The sequence below is a fragment of the Fusarium keratoplasticum genome, chromosome 3 (assembly GCF_025433545.1).
Source record: "Fusarium keratoplasticum isolate Fu6.1 chromosome 3, whole genome shotgun sequence".
NCBI lineage: Eukaryota > Fungi > Ascomycota > Sordariomycetes > Hypocreales > Nectriaceae > Fusarium > Fusarium keratoplasticum.
In genome coordinates this window covers 2229127-2245054 of record NC_070531.1, presented here as the reverse complement: position 1 = coordinate 2245054, position 15928 = coordinate 2229127, and the positions used below count along the sequence as shown (strand labels likewise).

The window sequence follows — 15928 nt, the reverse complement described above, 5'->3', positions numbered from 1 at the left end:
TAGATCAGAAATGATGATAATAATCCTACCCAGGCGCCTTGCCACTGGCCCCCAGTATCGTACGGCATCCCCACGGAGGAGGCTCTGGGTAGATGGACAGTCGATTGCCTGAACCCTGGAGCCGCGGCGCGCTGTAGGGCTTGAGGGGTTTCGTCATGCCACCAGAAGTCAAGGTCAGCAAGATCCGATGCATGGGATTCGCTGTCCATGGTCGAGGCCAACTACCTGGGTAGGAGGTAACTTGTCGGCTGCAGGGTCACATATCTCTTTGACTGCGCGAAGGCTCCCATTAGGTATCTTGCCGGGATCTCAGCCAATTATAAATGGCATCTCACTTCCCTCACCCAAATCGAGATATAGGACTAACATATTACCACGCAGCTACAGAGCGACTCAAATAGTGACCTAGTAGTGGAGACTGGTACCGTGTGGGAGCCTTCGCGCAGTCAAAGAGATCCCCGGTTTTGCGACATCCGACAGACAGTTCGAGGCCGAGGCCATGCGCTCCCGAAGATGGGTTTAATCTGAGCGCGCGCGTGGCGGCCAAGATGGCGCAATCGCCCCTCAGGACGACTGCCCGACCAAAGAGGAAGCTTGCTATTCAACTGCAACCCCTCCTTATTGTGAAGCTATAGCGACGAAGGGCCCCGCAGCGTCAAAGCTGGTGTGGCTCGAAAACGTGGGGGGCTTGCCCTGTCGCGAGGGGCTTGTCGCTTGTCGAGGGGAGGGGACGTTGGCAGTACATGTACCTTGCACTGGAGTATCGACCACGTGGGCAACTTGCTTCAAATCGTCATTCAGCGGCGGCCTCGTTGGTGGGAAGGGAGCAAACTTGTTGAAGTGACGGGTCATTCAGCCAGACGACTTTTCCCTTCATTCCTTTGTTTCCCAAATTGAGGGCTGAGTTTGACTCGTGGGCGCCCCGCGAGCAGACGAGAGGAGGCGAGAGCTGGAGCTTCAGCTCTCCACTGTTAGCCGAGCTTCCATCCAATTTCAGAGTTGACGCCGGGTTTGCTCATGTGCCGGAGCGGAACAGAGTCAAGGTTCTTGCTATGACGGCATCCGTTCGTGCTGCAATTCCTCTCGGCCGACAACAACCACGCGTAGAGACGGGGTGGCTTGCTCCCCTCACCAACCCCGCGTCAGGTGCCTCCAGGAACAGGCGTCAGGTCGAGTCTCGTGAAGTCCCGCGCTGCGACTGGTGCACTTTAGACTGGATGGGCGAGTAAGCGGGGGTTGGGTTGGGAGCCTCAGGAGGGGGAACTTGTCGTCTCTTGCCGCGGATGGTGGCTGACGGGTCACACGACCACGAGGATTCTGGGGATATCCCCGCAAGGGGGAGGGATCAGAAGACTTGTTGCGGCAGGAGAGAAAAGGCACAGAGAAAAAAGGCGAGAAGAAAAAACAAAGATTGAATCGTAATGGAGGGGATGAGGGACAACTAAAAGGACCAATCTAGAAAAGACTGACTGCTGCCGGAAACCCGCCCCAAACAGGACGAAACACGCATGGCATCACGACAACCTATATCTGAGCAACGTGACAACTCAACTTTTCGCGCATCTGGCCGAAACTCGGGTCTGCGGAGAGACAATGAATCGCAAATTGTTCTAGAATGCGCTGCGCTAGTGTGCGTCAGGCAGCACGCATTGCGAGCGGATAGACGCAGCATAGGCGATGATCCTGCCTGATCCAGACGACACCTCTGGGGTTCTTGAGTCAGGAACTGTAAATGATGGAGGGAGAGACGAGACAGTACGCGGAGCCGCAGAAACGAGACGTTGGAGGCTAGGCTGTAGTAATTTTGGTTGGAAACATGATTGATCATTGCCGGGCGTCAACGAGTTGTTTGCTGGTAGGTTAACATCATGGTCTTGTAGCTGAGTGTGTAAGCGAGTTTCCATGATGACGATGAATCCAAGGCAGAATCCAAGGTACAACAAAACCAAGGACCAGCTAGCGTCACGATCTAGTTAAATGGCTTTTATAGTTGACCAGTTGTCAACCACCTGGGAAACGGTACCTACATGTCGTTGCTCTTGGCATGAAGGCATCCAATATTGAAGCCCCTCGGCCGGGATTATACCAGAGGCGGTGAAACCAATTCCCAATCCTCTGGCGGAAAACTCGGCCCACGAAACACGCTCGACGCCCCAGGGCCAGAATGACAGCTTGCCCTGCATATAACCGGCTGGTAACTTGTGCGCCTGGAGTCGACGATTGGTGATATTTCATCCCGTCCCATGAACCCGTGACCTCGGGGGTCGGTCCTAATGGTCCCTGTCCGAGTTTAGTACTGTACTTCGGATATGTACCTACTCAGCCACCAGCAGCCGGGAGAGTAGGTGTGATGCATGCAACAGGGCGACGCAACCACAACGAAAAGGTACGGAGATATTACCAGCATCAGCCCTGTCTTTGCCGTGTCAGCAAGTGACCTACAGGACAGGTCGCCGACAGGCCGCTGACCTCTTTACAGAAGCACATGTAGGGAGGCAGGTAGACTCTGATGACGAAACCTCAAGGTGACCAATGGATCGATCGATCGAGGGAAAACCGGTATTCGCCCAAGCACTTGAAGGTCTAGATATTGTTTAGAAGCAGAGGCAAGCAAGCAAGCAAGCAAGCAAGCGTCTTCTCTACGTTCAACGTCAGGGAAAAGGGGAAAGAAGAAGAAGAAGAACAAGAGGACCCACTAAACTATAGCTTCCATTAGCTTAGCTTGGGGTTTGGCGAAAGAGAATGGATTCCGGGACCAGAGATCGACCATGTGAGGAGCTTTCCCGTCCATGAGGTTCTGGTAGCCCGGTACGGTACTTGAGGGTTCCATGTTCCATCCATGGGTTAATGGGGGGAGGGGGACCCAGCTAGCGCACCTCACCTGAGCTGCCCACTAGGAAGGACGCCAAGCCCGCCTCCCCCCGGGGGCCCGCCCGGCGGCGCATCGCTCATGACCGATTTTGTATGGGCTAAGCTTAGCTGGAGGAGGAGCAGACGACGAAAACCACCGAACAAAAGGGAAAGAGAGGCCCAGGTTTGAGGTCATGTCCATCCTTCCATACCTGTAGGTTGTAAAGGAAGGTCCGAGGCTGAGATTGGATTCCCTTCTCTCCTTGGCCTATTTCTCATCGTTTCCCATTTACTTACTCCTCCTCTCCCTCTTACAACAACACCTTCACTCCTTTCCCCCTCGCAGCAGTGGCTTTGCCGCGTGCCATTCACAACACCTCGAGCCAACTTATTAGAAGCTGCCCGTCGGCGAGGTGGAGGGAACCAGCAGCGAGTACGTACCGCCAACTTCGTCCCATCCATCTGCCAGGTCCAAACTCCACCGCAAGATAAAAACGTCCTGGGCGGGCGACAAGTCGCTAGCTAGAAGCCCACCCCTGGCTCTCTCTGGCAGAGGCTCTGATGCATTCCGTCGACAGGGCTCTCACTCACCAAAAATTGGATCATCTTGGCCTGGACCGGTCAGCGAAGCAGCAGAATCAGCGGCCTCTCCGGAAGGTACCTGGCTTGATTGTATCTCCACCGTCTCCCGGCGTCATCCTCACCGAGACGAGAGGACTCCTCCTTTTCAATCGCCCTCCCTCGTCACGTACATCCACCATTTACAAGTCTGCCACGGCACACGGTTTCATTTTTTATACTCTGCCTGCTCTCCCCGAAACTCGTTAGCACGACGCCCACCCTTGAACTCAGCCGGCGCCAGATCGTAGAAGCTTTGGCATCTCTTCTGCAAGTGCGTTCCTCATCAGCCATCGACCAGCACCGCCCGCAGCCTCCGACGTCGCCGCCGCCGCTTTTTTCTTCTTCATGTGTCACGGCCCAACGATTTTAGCAGCTTGGGACGTACCCTTGAACTCCGGCTCACAGCACTTGATACCCTCAGCCAGCATCATCAGTCCCTCCACCGGCTCTCCACCGTCTTTTCCTCCGGCTCACTAGCAGGTACAGACTTTTTTTTTTTTTTTTTTTCTCGATCTGGTCCCTTTTATTCCCTATCTATATCCATCCCTTTTTCGATACCTGCCCCTGACCTCGTGACGCGCAGACTTTCTCTTTGCTCTGGAAAAGCCCTTGACCTGGGAAGCTTGCAATAAGAACCCCCGAACTCCCTGTTACACTTACACAGCACCTGAACGGCCTGCGCAACCTGGCTCCTGGCTGCGCCAAAGCACGCGCTGAGCTAAGCTTTTTACTGCAACACCACACTGACACTGGGTGCCACTTACTGCTGGCGTTGCCTCGATTCACAAGCACCAAGTCCACTGTTACTGTCATCGCCGCGATTTCACACGCGATTCTCCAGTTCTTGCGTCACGAGCTTACGAGTCACGAGTCTCTTTGGGGTTTCCTTTACGACGGAGTTGTTTTCTGGAGGATTCACCGACTAATGAGCCACGCGAGAAAAAAGGAAAGTGAACGACAACAAGAGAGATCCTGTAACTCAGCACCACTCTGTGCTCCTTAACCAACGTCAGCTGCTGCATCGCTCAGCCCAGTTCTGGTGTCCCCGAAATCTGGCCCAGTTGAACGACTTTTCACGATTCAGCGCCTGCTTCGCTTTATTTAACCCGCCTTTTCGTCTTCACCGCGACTCTGCTGCTGAGCAAGTACTCGGAGGGCTTCGTTCGTTCGTTCAAGCCGCAACATACGTCTTTCTTTTCTCCTTGGATGGGTTTCACGACTTTCAGTTACCCTCACATTCACTGAATACTCATCACCTGGACTTTCACTCAAGCGCCGGCCTCTCAAGATTCATCTTTCAGCGACCATGCTCCGCTTGTGCAGCCGCCGATAATAAACTCTGTGCCCAAGATCCGTTGGGGAGCTTTTGCGGACTAGACGACCATCCGGCCTTTATTTCTCACCTGCTCCTGCAGAAGCTACTCAACAACTACTGGGCTCTAGCGGCATACCCGAACCTCGCCAATGGATTCGAGTGTGCCCATGATATTGCCCAAGGGCATTGTCATTAACACGAAAAACATCTACAAAGAAGTCGCCGACTTTCCCGTTGTCCCCCCTGACAAGGTCTGGGAGTATTGGCATGGTATATCCGCCCTTCTGCATATGTCTCGTATTCTATACACTGTCTAACTTGAACGCAGTATATACCACAACATACAAGAAACTCAAGGACCCTACAGCTTGCCGACTCGAGAACTTTTGGTGGCATGTCTGGGGAAGCGACCGAAGGTTTCTCAAGGGCAGCGCTCTGGCCAAGCTTTATGAGGATATCTCTCTTGGACCGACTTTCGTCCCTCTCAAGGGGCCCCCGAATCGATGGGAGGGCCCTGATGTACGTGTCACTGGGGACTAATACCCACCAAAACCCCTCGCCTTACTGACATGGACGCTCAGATACCACCCCTGATCAAACAGATTCTGGAAGCAGCCCAAGCAGAGGCAACACCCCCACTGCCACTCCCACAGCCCCAGGGGTCCCGCCATTCAAAATCCACCGACTCAGCGTTGAGGACGCTATCTTCCAGCGCGTCAAAGCCGCCACCTGCCCATCCGATCCTGAAAAAAGCCCGAGGCCCATCATCGTCAGGGCCGCGGCCCACTGCCCGCTTTGTGTCACCCCATGAATCTGCCGATGAAGATGAGATCCCCTCTTCGGGGAGCACAGCCGCCACGGCTTCGGAGGCACCCGTATATGTAGTCTCTTCACCGAAGAAGAAGACTTCCATTCCCCCGGCCCAGAAGCTCGCTTCTTCGTTGGCTGCCGTAAACAGAAAGACGGTGCCGCCAAAGAGACTAACAGCAACCTCCGTGGAGTCTAGCAGTCGAGAAGGGGGCTCTGGTTCCTCAAATGGGATACGGCATGCACCAGTTCCGCGGCCCGTACCTTCGAATGTTAACACAGGCCTGGAACATGACCACCCGGCTTCAGGAGATAGCCACGGGGTGTCCCATGAGCATCCCGTGATGAGCGAGAAAGCACGTGGAAAGCAGCCAATGGTGCCCGTTCGGCCGGTTTCCTACAGAAATGAGGTCTCCAAGGAAAATGTGCGGTCGTCACCGCCAAACGACCGACCGCGAAGTATCCACCGTGAGAAAGGTGTGCTCCCACAGGCCCGATCGCTCATCAACCTCGCCAGCCATGGGTCACGTAGGGGATCTGGGGCTTCCTCAAAGTCAAATTTTGGCGTTGGGTCTCCTGAAAGCGACAAATCCAGCAGCAATTTAGCTCCCTCGATGTCCCGGTCTCATTCTCACGGCGGTTATGACCAACCCAAACCTCAGCACAACCTTCGAGCACCGGGTCTCTTTACCGAGGCTACCTCATCAACGTCAAACGTTGCCGTCACGGGCATGATTCTTGATCAGTCCGGATTTGGATCGTCACCCGTGACTGGATTCGTGGACCACAGACCGCCTCAACACCACACGATCCCCGTTGTGCCACCCAAACCGTCGGTGCTCGACGCCCGATTTACACCAACCCAGCCTACGACATCGGCTAGTCTTCCCCTGGGACGCACAAAAAGCCAGCTGACGCTCCTTTTGGAGCGTGAAAAGGCTCGAAGTGGTGGCAACAAGCCGAGATCCAAAAGCTAGGTCCTTTTTCATCCGTGAAAACACCACCAGATGCCCTGTATATGTCTCGATGTCGGGCGGTTTCGCTACGGCTGTGTACACCATTTCACAGTGGAGTCTTAGACTTCTCTGATAATCATGTTTCAACTAGTTGGAGTCATCCATGGGTGTTTGCGCATGCACTGCTGTGGAGTCCGGGTGCACCAAAATTACATGTCTTCTTTTATTGTCTTGTTTTCTCAGCATTTGGCTTGGGGACCGGGTAGCATTCTTCTGAGGCCATGCTCGTGAGGGGACGAGCTGGCGGTATAGGCTTGGAACTCGCCGGGTGCATCATGGAGGCGAGGCGTTTGTGATGGAGTTGCATTGGTCCTGATCTAGAACGGCTTTTAGGCTGGCGAATACAGGCCGGAAGGAATGGAAACGGGATTGATACCACATAGAACGGAAAAAAGTGCCATTGATGCAACATTGTTAAACGAATGAGTTCTGGTGATACATGGTGATGCTTTAGTAAGTTCAGGGGACACGTTGGTCTACTTTGGTTCGGGTCCAATATAGATGAATCACAAGATGGCCTTTAAATCAGGCATGACATAAACATGAAAGGCACAGAGATCAAGGTGACTGAACCTGGACAAGTGATGAAACAGTAGTGGTGCTTGTTGATAGCGATGTCGTATTTAATGGCGTCTAGTGCTCAAGGCGTATACATGATATAAATAGAGGGAATATGACAAGGTAGATGTTACTCTTGACGGTGTCTGTAAAAAACGAAAATCGGTTCTGGCTCGAACCGCAGAAAGGGCTTTTGTGTTCCAACCAACCAACCCTTATCCAAGGGGCCCAGCTCATCCAGGTGAGCTCCGTTATACATAGACTGATAAAATAACAAGAAAGGCCAAGAAGAATAATAAGTGAGCGAGTATTCTGCGGGCTAGCGAATAATGAATTACATGATGTCGTCGTATCGATAATCGGTATTGATTAAAGAATGGGAGGGGAAAAGGGGGTATGTGTGTGTTTAGTCGTCCAGCCTAAACATCTTGCGTAGGGTGCCAAACTTCTTCTTCCTCGGGGTCCCAGTCTCTGAGCCTTCGGGGATGCCGTGGCTTTGCCCGTCGACAGAGGCCGGGGGAGCATTATGGGTAGCGCCAATAGCGCTGTGAGAGGTGCTGCGGCGCTTGAGGAAGCCTGTCTTGACGGTTGGAGAGGTCGGGGATGGGCCGGGCCCGCCGGCGGTGGACGGCCGTCTCTCCTCGTCGACGACGTAAGTGTTTTGAGAGCCATCGTCGAAACGGTCTTCCTCCTCATGGGTGTGGTGGCCGTCCTGGAGCGGCCAGTTGGCTCCACGCTTCTGGAGGCGCGCGTTGTGTGGGTGGCTGCCGCTGTTGCTACGGATGACGGCGAGCTCTTCAGTGCTGCGCTCTAGACGAGTGTCTCTCCGTGAAGCACTCTCGCTGAGGTTGCGGGAGATCTTGTCAGAAGGATCCTTCTTGCGCCGGAGGATCGATGACATGAAGCTGCCTCGGCGCTTGTGGCTTGGTCGAGGGCCCATGGAAACATCACCGGCGGTCTGCACAGGAGGCAAGGCCCCCAGGCTCTCTCGTCCAGAACCACTCCGCTTCAGCGTGGAAGCCGTACGAGGACTCATACTTGTGGTCCCGTTGGAGGTTACGGTTGGTTGGGGCTGCTCTGGCTCGTCATCACTATCTGGAAGGTCAGGCGAATCCTCGTCTTCCACGTGAGAGGGAGTCACTCCCATGGCGACTGCAGCTGCATTGCTTGAGGCCTGGTTACGCATCGTTCTAGGAGCTCGCTTCTGCTTCGGCCGCGGCGTGGGAGTACCCTCATCCTCACTCGAGTCCACAAAGCGACTGCTGAAGGCTGGACGCGCATCGTCTTCGTCGCTCGAGTCATCGAAACGGCTACCGCCCCGAGCCTTCTTGCCCTTGCGGCCGAAGCCCGACACACGCATGCGAGATGAGCTGGCGTCGCTGGAGTCACCGCGCAATGAGTGACGCATACGGCCGCCCATGACCATGGGAGGCGGAGAACTCGTGTTAGAGTTGCGACGGAAAGCTGATCCAGCCGGTGACAAGGACCGCAGACTGAATCGACCACTACCCCTGCCGCCATCGGACGCAGGGGCTGGTGTCTCTCGTAGGCTTCCTCTCATGGTTCTGCGAAAGCCCATGCCTTCCCCACCTCCAACCCGAGCACGTCGAAAGCTGCTCTCGCTAGAGTCAGAGCCCCGTCGTCTCAAGCTTGGCTTCGTGATAGGAACTCTCTCCTCCGAGTGGTGTCGGCGATGTGTCTGGACTGGCTCTGTCGTGGCTGCCGGCTGATAAGAGGCAGGTCGAGAGTCTTTTCTCAGAGCAGGGGAAGACTTTTGTACGCTGGCAGGGGAACCATTGGCTCGGAGCGACTTTCTCATGCCAGTACCAGCGGCTGCGGTAGCCTCTGGTTCTGGGCGAAGAGACTTGCGAAAGTGGCCTTCCTGAGGGCTTGGTGTAGAGGCAGTGCCAGATCTCATAGATTTGCGCATGCTGGTACTGTGCGGCGGTGATGACTGCTCAATCACTGCAGCTTCATGGCCTCTCATAGACTTTCGAAGCTTTGATCCTCCTGCTGGCTTGGATGCTTCCTTTGCCTCGGCCTTGACTCGAGGCTCCTCAACCTCGTCACGGGGCCAGGTGGTGCCAGGTGAGATCTGGTAGACTCGATTCGGATCTCGATGTTCTGATGATGAGGTTTTTGTGGGTGATTCCTGTGGCTTCTCCACTGCCTTTTGCTTCTTTTGCTTCTTCTGCTTCGGCTTCACGGGCTGTACCACCTCTACAGGAGCGGCCTCCTCATCGGAATCTTCCATAGCCTCCTTTTCAAGCTGGCGTCTCTCGCTGGCACTCAGGCTCCTCCAGTAGGCCTTGGCATTCTCCCAGTCATTGGGCGTCTCCAAGGGCTTCTGCGTTGCATCCTTCTTCGTCGTGGCTTCCAGAGAGGCATCGGCCTCCTTGGATTTCGCAATGGCCTTCTCAAATACCTTTTTAGGGAGCGTCGGCTCGATGGGGCTTTCGACAACAGCATTCAGGGACATGAAGCCATCACCCTCCATATCAGAGAGATCTTCATATGCGTCGCTATAGATGCTGCTCCCATCTGATTCTTCCGACTCTTCCTGAATGTCGTGCATCTGGGGACTGGGAGGAGACATCGTGGTCGACTCAAATGACCGTTGAGGCGTAATCGGTGCTGGCTTGACAACTGTTTTGGTGGGTTTGGTGGCTGAAGAAGCATTCTCGATGGCATCGGATATTTCCAAACCACCTGATCCACCTTTGACTTCATCAGGAAATCCGCCTGGGACGTCGAAAAAGTCTTGTGGTGAGTCTTGTCGGCTTTCGTCTGGAATGCGAGGACTGGGTTGCGTAATCGATATCGTCGGCACGTAGTCACTGGGTGTTGAGTTGTCATCGGAGTCGACATCAGGCTGTTTCGAAACACCTTTGGCAGTTGTTTGTATCTCGGGAACGGGCTCGCTAGAAGGCTTCGCTTGAGTGTGCGTCTCGGGTTCAGATTCATCATCAGAGCTCAAGTCGCTGTTGCTGATGTATCCGCTGCTCTCGACAGATGTCACTACCGGAGGTAATGGCTCCCTGTATTTGGAAATGTTGGCTTCGTTCCGAGAAGACTGTTCGCGCGCTAGAACTGACCCGATAGCATGATCACTCGACTGTTCCAGCTCTATAGGTCGATTGTTGGCCGGAGAGTAAGGCGAAGCCACTGGCGGAGAGAGTGATCTTTCCAGGGGACGGACTAGAGGTCGCTCTTCTGGCTCTCTCGCCTTCTTTTCGCGAATGCTACCAAACGAGGGCAGCGCCGGTCTGGGAGTCATCTTTTCATCGTCATCCAAAGAAATCGAGTCTCGCTTATATCTTCCAATGATGTTGTGCCAGGGTTTCTTTGCCTGAGGGCTGGGTATTTGGGATGGCTCAGGTTCAGAGGGTTCTGCAGACTCTCCCACTACCATCGTATTCTGATCGTCAAAGCTTACCCTGACGCTCCTCCTTCGGGAAAGTCCATCGTCTTGGTTGACTAAGCCCGAGAGAGCATTTGAGGCTTCTGAGCCGTCCTCTGAAGGGGAGGCATCTCTCGTTGGACTTGAATGCTTGAGTGCAGACTTCCGAGGCGACACAGATCGGGGAGGGGGTTCGTGTCTAACGAGTAATTGATCGGTCGTTGGCGCAAAGTGCGTAGTCCGGCCAGGGCTGCGTGCAGGGCTCTCTGAGTGCACTCGCGTCCGACGAATGCTTCCATTCGGCTTTTCAATCGGAGCTGGGATACTGGCCGGCTGGACTTGCTCCTGTTGTTCCTTCTTACTAGGCTCGAGCTGAGACGGCTGGGAGGACTTGACCGGTACTGCATCGATAATATCTGTTGGACGATGTTGCGGGGTGGGTTGTTTTGCAGACTGAGGTTGTGGTTGAGGTTGAGGCTCGGGTTCTTCCTCTTCGTCAGAAACCTCGTGAACCACAGAAGGTCGTTTTCTGACCGATGCCTCGGGTAAAACCACGGCGGCCGGACTTGATTCAATCCGCTCCGCCCTGATAGACTTGGGTTCGACTGGTTCCTCAACATCCGATTCCAACTCCGACTCTGATTCGACAAGGGTTTGTTGTCTCGACAAATCCGATTTAGTTTCGGCCTTCACCTCCGGTTCGGACTCGAGGTCGGATTCGAGTTCGGACTCAGACTCGGGTTCTGGCTCTGGTTGCGGCTGTGGGGCTTGCTTCGGCTCTGGGGTCTGTTCTTGCGTAACCGTAGAGTAAATGTCCGTAGGGGTTTGTGTAGTCTTGGTGACAGTAGGCGGCGGGGCAGCGGGTTCGACAGCGGTTCCTTTTATCCTTCCGACAGTTCCCTTGGACAGGTGAGTACCGCTTCTTGATCCCTCGTGTTTATGCCGTCGGGCTGGTTTCTCGGATGCATTCCTGACGCGCTGTTCCACTAGGAGGAGTTCTGCTCGGGGGACCATCCTCCTCGAGTTGGGATCATATACCATGGCATTGTCAGATGCAGCCGAGGGCTCCAGCATGGAACGGGGATAAGAGAAGTTGATAGAACTCGGACTGCTGGGTCGCAAATCGACAGATGCCCTCTTATCAGCGACAGCTGCCCGGCGCACATTGGACATGTCTCCAGATGTTGGTGCCCCAAACCATGAACCTTGTCCATCCTTCATCTTCTGACTGGCCGTCTGAAAGGGCTGGACCTGCAAGCTCATGGCTCGCTTGTGAGTTGTGGGCTTCGACTCAGTCTTGAGATGCTCATGGTTCGGGATCTTGGGTACGGGAGGTACGTCGTGGGTGTTGGGAGGAGCGCCGCGCGCGGGCGACGGCGATGGTGATCGAAAGGTGCGTTCAGTCATGGAACTTTGACTTGGGGTCCTCTGGAGTTCCCGTCTCCCCCTATCCCGACTCCCGGTGGATGAAACTGATGCGCTCCTGCGCATAGCGCGCTTCGACTGAACCTGAGATACATTGGTGGGTGTTGCTGGTCGAGCTTTGAGGGCGGCAGCGGCAGCAGCGGATGAAAGGGATACGGATGGCTCGCGTCGCATAAAGGCCGAGGCAGCGGCCGTCGCAGCATTAGGATTGGCTGTCTCCTTGGTCAAGGGCTTGGATGGAACGGCCATGTTAGCAGGGCCTGGGGTGAGGTTGCGATAGGATGAGAAGAGGGAGAGATGAAAGTCGTCGCAAAAGGGCCCATCAGCAAATATCAAGGCCACCGACGCAAGCGCACAAGTATCTGTCAAATGGACCGGATGGCGGCGTGTCATTGCATCGCATCGGCCTGGCGCACTCGCGCACTAAAGTTAAAAGCCAAAACCGGCTTTGCAGAAGCGCCTCGAAATGGTTGTCTCTCACCTGGGTGGGAGGGCGATGTCTCCTCGAACCTCCAAACATGGCGGGCTAGGTCAAAAGCGGCGCGGACGCCAGCAGATCTCAACAGGCGGCGGGCATGAGAATCCAGGAGGACGGGAAAATAAGAAATGATGGCTCTGGAATGTGATGATTAGAGTGTCGGGAGCAGTAGAGGGCGGGCCAGGGCCGTACACTTAAAAAAGAGGAAGATTGAGGATTCTTGGAATTGATCCAAGATGAGAACGGAGAACTGATGACGAAAGGTATCAAGCCACTAGGCCCAGCTCGACACGCTAGCCGCGCTAACCCAATTTGAGGTTAACAGGAGGGACCCCACTGCAGCTTTTGTTCCGGCTGGGCCAGCCAGGGCTTTGCTTTAATTGAGTCGTCATGCTCGCATCAAACATGGACGTCAAGGGTCCTGATGATTGGGAGGATGAACGGCTGATGCCGTTGACACTACGGATACAGTACAGAAGCCAACGGCTGTGTAAGCAGAGCTGGACAAGTGTTTTCGCTGTACTGCACTCTTACCGGTCACAGCCCTCAGCTCAGCTTCCATCATGTGCAGCTCACCCACCCTGTTTCCACACATCCGGTCCATGCAAGCTACTTGTAGATCAGTTCCCATTCAGGCTCATCTCTCCTGACAAACGGCAAACCAAGCCATAGGTTCTCCATCTGCCGAGATCTACTTCTCGGCCTTTTTATCCATCTGGGGTCCATCTCTTCCGGTGTCAGCTCAATCTCGAAATGTCTGCTTGCCCACTCTCCAGCTGAGCGGCTGCTCTGCCTGTCAGAACGCTTATAATTAGCCCCGGCTCTGCTAGCTGGCCCGCCCTGACGTCAGTCCTAGACTCGTCTAATTTCGAGCCGCTTCAATGGAACTTGACTTCCCGTCACCTCACTGCAAACAACTTTTCAACTCTACTGGGGCAAATATCTGAGAGTGGTCGTGAATTGGGTTGCGCTACACTAGGACAGCTATGATATGATATGTTTAACGCTGACTGTTCTTCCCGCCGTTACATATCCATGCTGCAGTGACAGTCGTCGTGTCGTCTTAGTGCAAAAACACAACACACTGCCAACTTCCCGTGTTCAAAACCCAACTAGGTAAACAAAGGTCGCTTCCTAGAGCCTCCTCCTCACCGAGTGGCTCTCGATCCTTAGCTATCAGGTCGTCCAATGAGAAATCTGAAAGCAACAGCAAGCCAATATTTAATCGGCTGGTCTGCCTCGACTCTCATATCATTCGACGGCTCCTAGGTTGCACCCGCCGGTATGCCCGGATCCCCCCGATGCAAATGATGCCCAGTTGCATCCGAGTAGTGATCATCAAGCCCGTCCACGTAGTCGTCCTCGGACTGCGTGGAATGTCCGTTGCCCGTGTTCATAGGAGGGGCGTCAGGGTCTGCGTGCTCTGGCTCTGGCTCTGGAGGAGTGTTCTGGTTTGTTGTTTGTCCTCTCGCGGGTGCCTTCGCATTCTTCCTGCCTTTTCGACTTTTCGCCTTGGCCTTCTCGAGAAGACGCTTACGGTCAGCCTCTTCCTGGCGATGCCGTCGGTCCTTGATTTCATATTTTTGAATCAGTGCCCTTGGTGGCTCGCCAAAGATTCGTTCGTACTCGCAAAACTCGCAAATCCAAATGTCTTCCGCCTTTGGGGGGTTTTGATAGTAATTGTCGGCAGCAATTCGACGGCGGTGCCTTGCAGCCATGTCGAGCTCCTTTTCCAATCGGCGTCTGCTCTTTCGACGAGAACTCCCTGATCCGCGACTAGCTGCCTTGGAAGAACCGTCGTGATGATAGCCGTTGCTACCGTTCATCCCTGCCGACATGCCTGGCGTCGTCTGAGTCGACATACTATGCTTACTCGAATGACCTTGTTTGCAAGTTAGTATGCCATTACAGCTACCGATCTCCTGAAACTTACCAGGCCACCGAACCGTCCCAGGAACTTGGGAATCGCAGGTGAAGGTGAATTGAGTCGAGGCAGGTGTGGTCTTCGTTGCCGAAGAGTATTGCTGAAGTAAGCTCCCGTTCTCTTGTGGTTGAGGACGCTGCTTCTCAGCGTTTGCGACAGCAATAGCGTTAGAGATGATACCGCGAGCTTCGCGTTCTAGGACTGGAATTAGCCGTCTGAATGAATGTTTTGATGTTGTTGATAAAGAAGACAATGTTAGGTTCGGTTCGTTGTAAAGAAGAAGAAGGAAAGAGCCTTCACAACATGCAGGCAACATGCAAAAATTGGTTGGGTCGGTTGAGCTGGCTGGTCAAGCACTATGCATGGCTCCGTGCCGCCACCTGTTTCCAGCCGGCTTGTTATGCGTGGTTGGCGCAGAACGCTGCAGGAGAATAGAGTCTATCTGAGATTCGCCCGAATAGGCAAATCTACATAACAGGGCGGATAGCCGCAACAATACATCACTGAGCGAATGCATAGGCGCACAATGAAAAATGCATCAGCAATAATGAAAGAAGACTCACCGGCTGGTGCCCACTGGGTTGGTGCAGTTTTGGATGCTCGTCCAGCCCACGTGGTGTTACCTTCGGGCAACGCTCGCAGCGGACTTCTTCCATTCCTGGAGCGCCCCAATCTGCCTCGTCCTGGCCCCGATATTCCCTGGTTGCTGGTGGAAAAGGTTCCCGAACCTGGATACGCACCCGAATGGGCATACGACCTATCGCCATGGAGCTCGCCGGCCGGGGAGTGTGCCGTGCTGGAAGATATGGCTAGAGAGCCTATCTCGTTGTTCAGCGCATGAGTGCCGTTGAGGGTGGGGTCCCCTGCGGAGGGGATCTTCCTCTTCTTCTTATTATTGGTATTCTCGAATGAATCGTAGCCGTCTACTGACGACGTCGTTGATGGAGGGGGCTGCGGATTTGGATGTCGAGGCGGGTCCGGCCTTGACGGCCGACGCGCAGGATGAGTAAGGGTCTCTGGAGGTGATCTGGTAGCAAGACTGCTCTGCAAGGCAGTCTCTTCCTCATCGCCGTCTGACAACCCCACGCCGTTCCGCCGCGGTGTGTAGTTGCGCCCCGACTCTGTCCTGCGTCCCTGCTCGACTGGGCTCGTGGAGCCGGTCCTCGGCGGGCTTCCTTCATCTTTTAGAGTGTATGGGGGGTAGTAGAAGAGAGGGGTGGTTTCGTGAGTCGACGGAGGGTATTTTATTGAGTCCGCAACGTCTGGAGACAGCCTCTCTCTAAGCCGGCGTTTCGGCAGCGGCCGAATCGGTCGGTCTGGGAACAGCGACGATACAGTATCTGGCGACATTTTGGGGCTATGATCTGCACGAGAAGAGCGAAAGGCTCGCGTTAGCAGATATGTCGCCATGATGCCGACGAAACCAGTCACGAATATAGCGAATGAGGACATGGGAGCAGAGAGGTAGATGGTGGGGGATATGGACATGTGGGATACCGCTGACCGCATCCCAGGCTTGATAACCGTCCGGGGT

General features: G+C 54.6%; 3 protein-coding genes across 3 annotated transcripts; 1 reads left to right on the top strand and 2 right to left on the bottom strand.

The window, feature by feature from the left end:
* Nucleotides 1-4935: 4935 nt before the first annotated feature.
* On the top strand, nt 4936-6570 carry NCS57_00405500 (uncharacterized protein; the record flags this gene model as incomplete). The annotated part of the gene is made up of 3 exons (XM_053054030.1): nt 4936-5056; nt 5115-5305; nt 5368-6570. The coding sequence occupies 3 exons, from the start codon at nt 4936-4938 to the stop codon at nt 6568-6570; spliced, it is 1515 nt and encodes a 504-aa protein (XP_052916190.1).
* Nucleotides 6571-7573: 1003 nt separating this feature from the next.
* Nucleotides 7574-12241, bottom strand: NCS57_00405400 (uncharacterized protein; the record flags this gene model as incomplete). Its single annotated transcript, XM_053054029.1, has 1 exon — nt 7574-12241. The coding sequence occupies one exon, from the start codon at nt 12239-12241 to the stop codon at nt 7574-7576; it is 4668 nt and encodes a 1555-aa protein (XP_052916189.1).
* Nucleotides 12242-13735: 1494 nt separating this feature from the next.
* On the bottom strand, nt 13736-15744 carry NCS57_00405300 (uncharacterized protein; the record flags this gene model as incomplete). The annotated part of the gene is made up of 3 exons (XM_053054028.1): nt 13736-14352; nt 14404-14589; nt 14958-15744. The coding sequence occupies 3 exons, from the start codon at nt 15742-15744 to the stop codon at nt 13736-13738; spliced, it is 1590 nt and encodes a 529-aa protein (XP_052916188.1).
* Nucleotides 15745-15928: the final 184 nt, after the last annotated feature.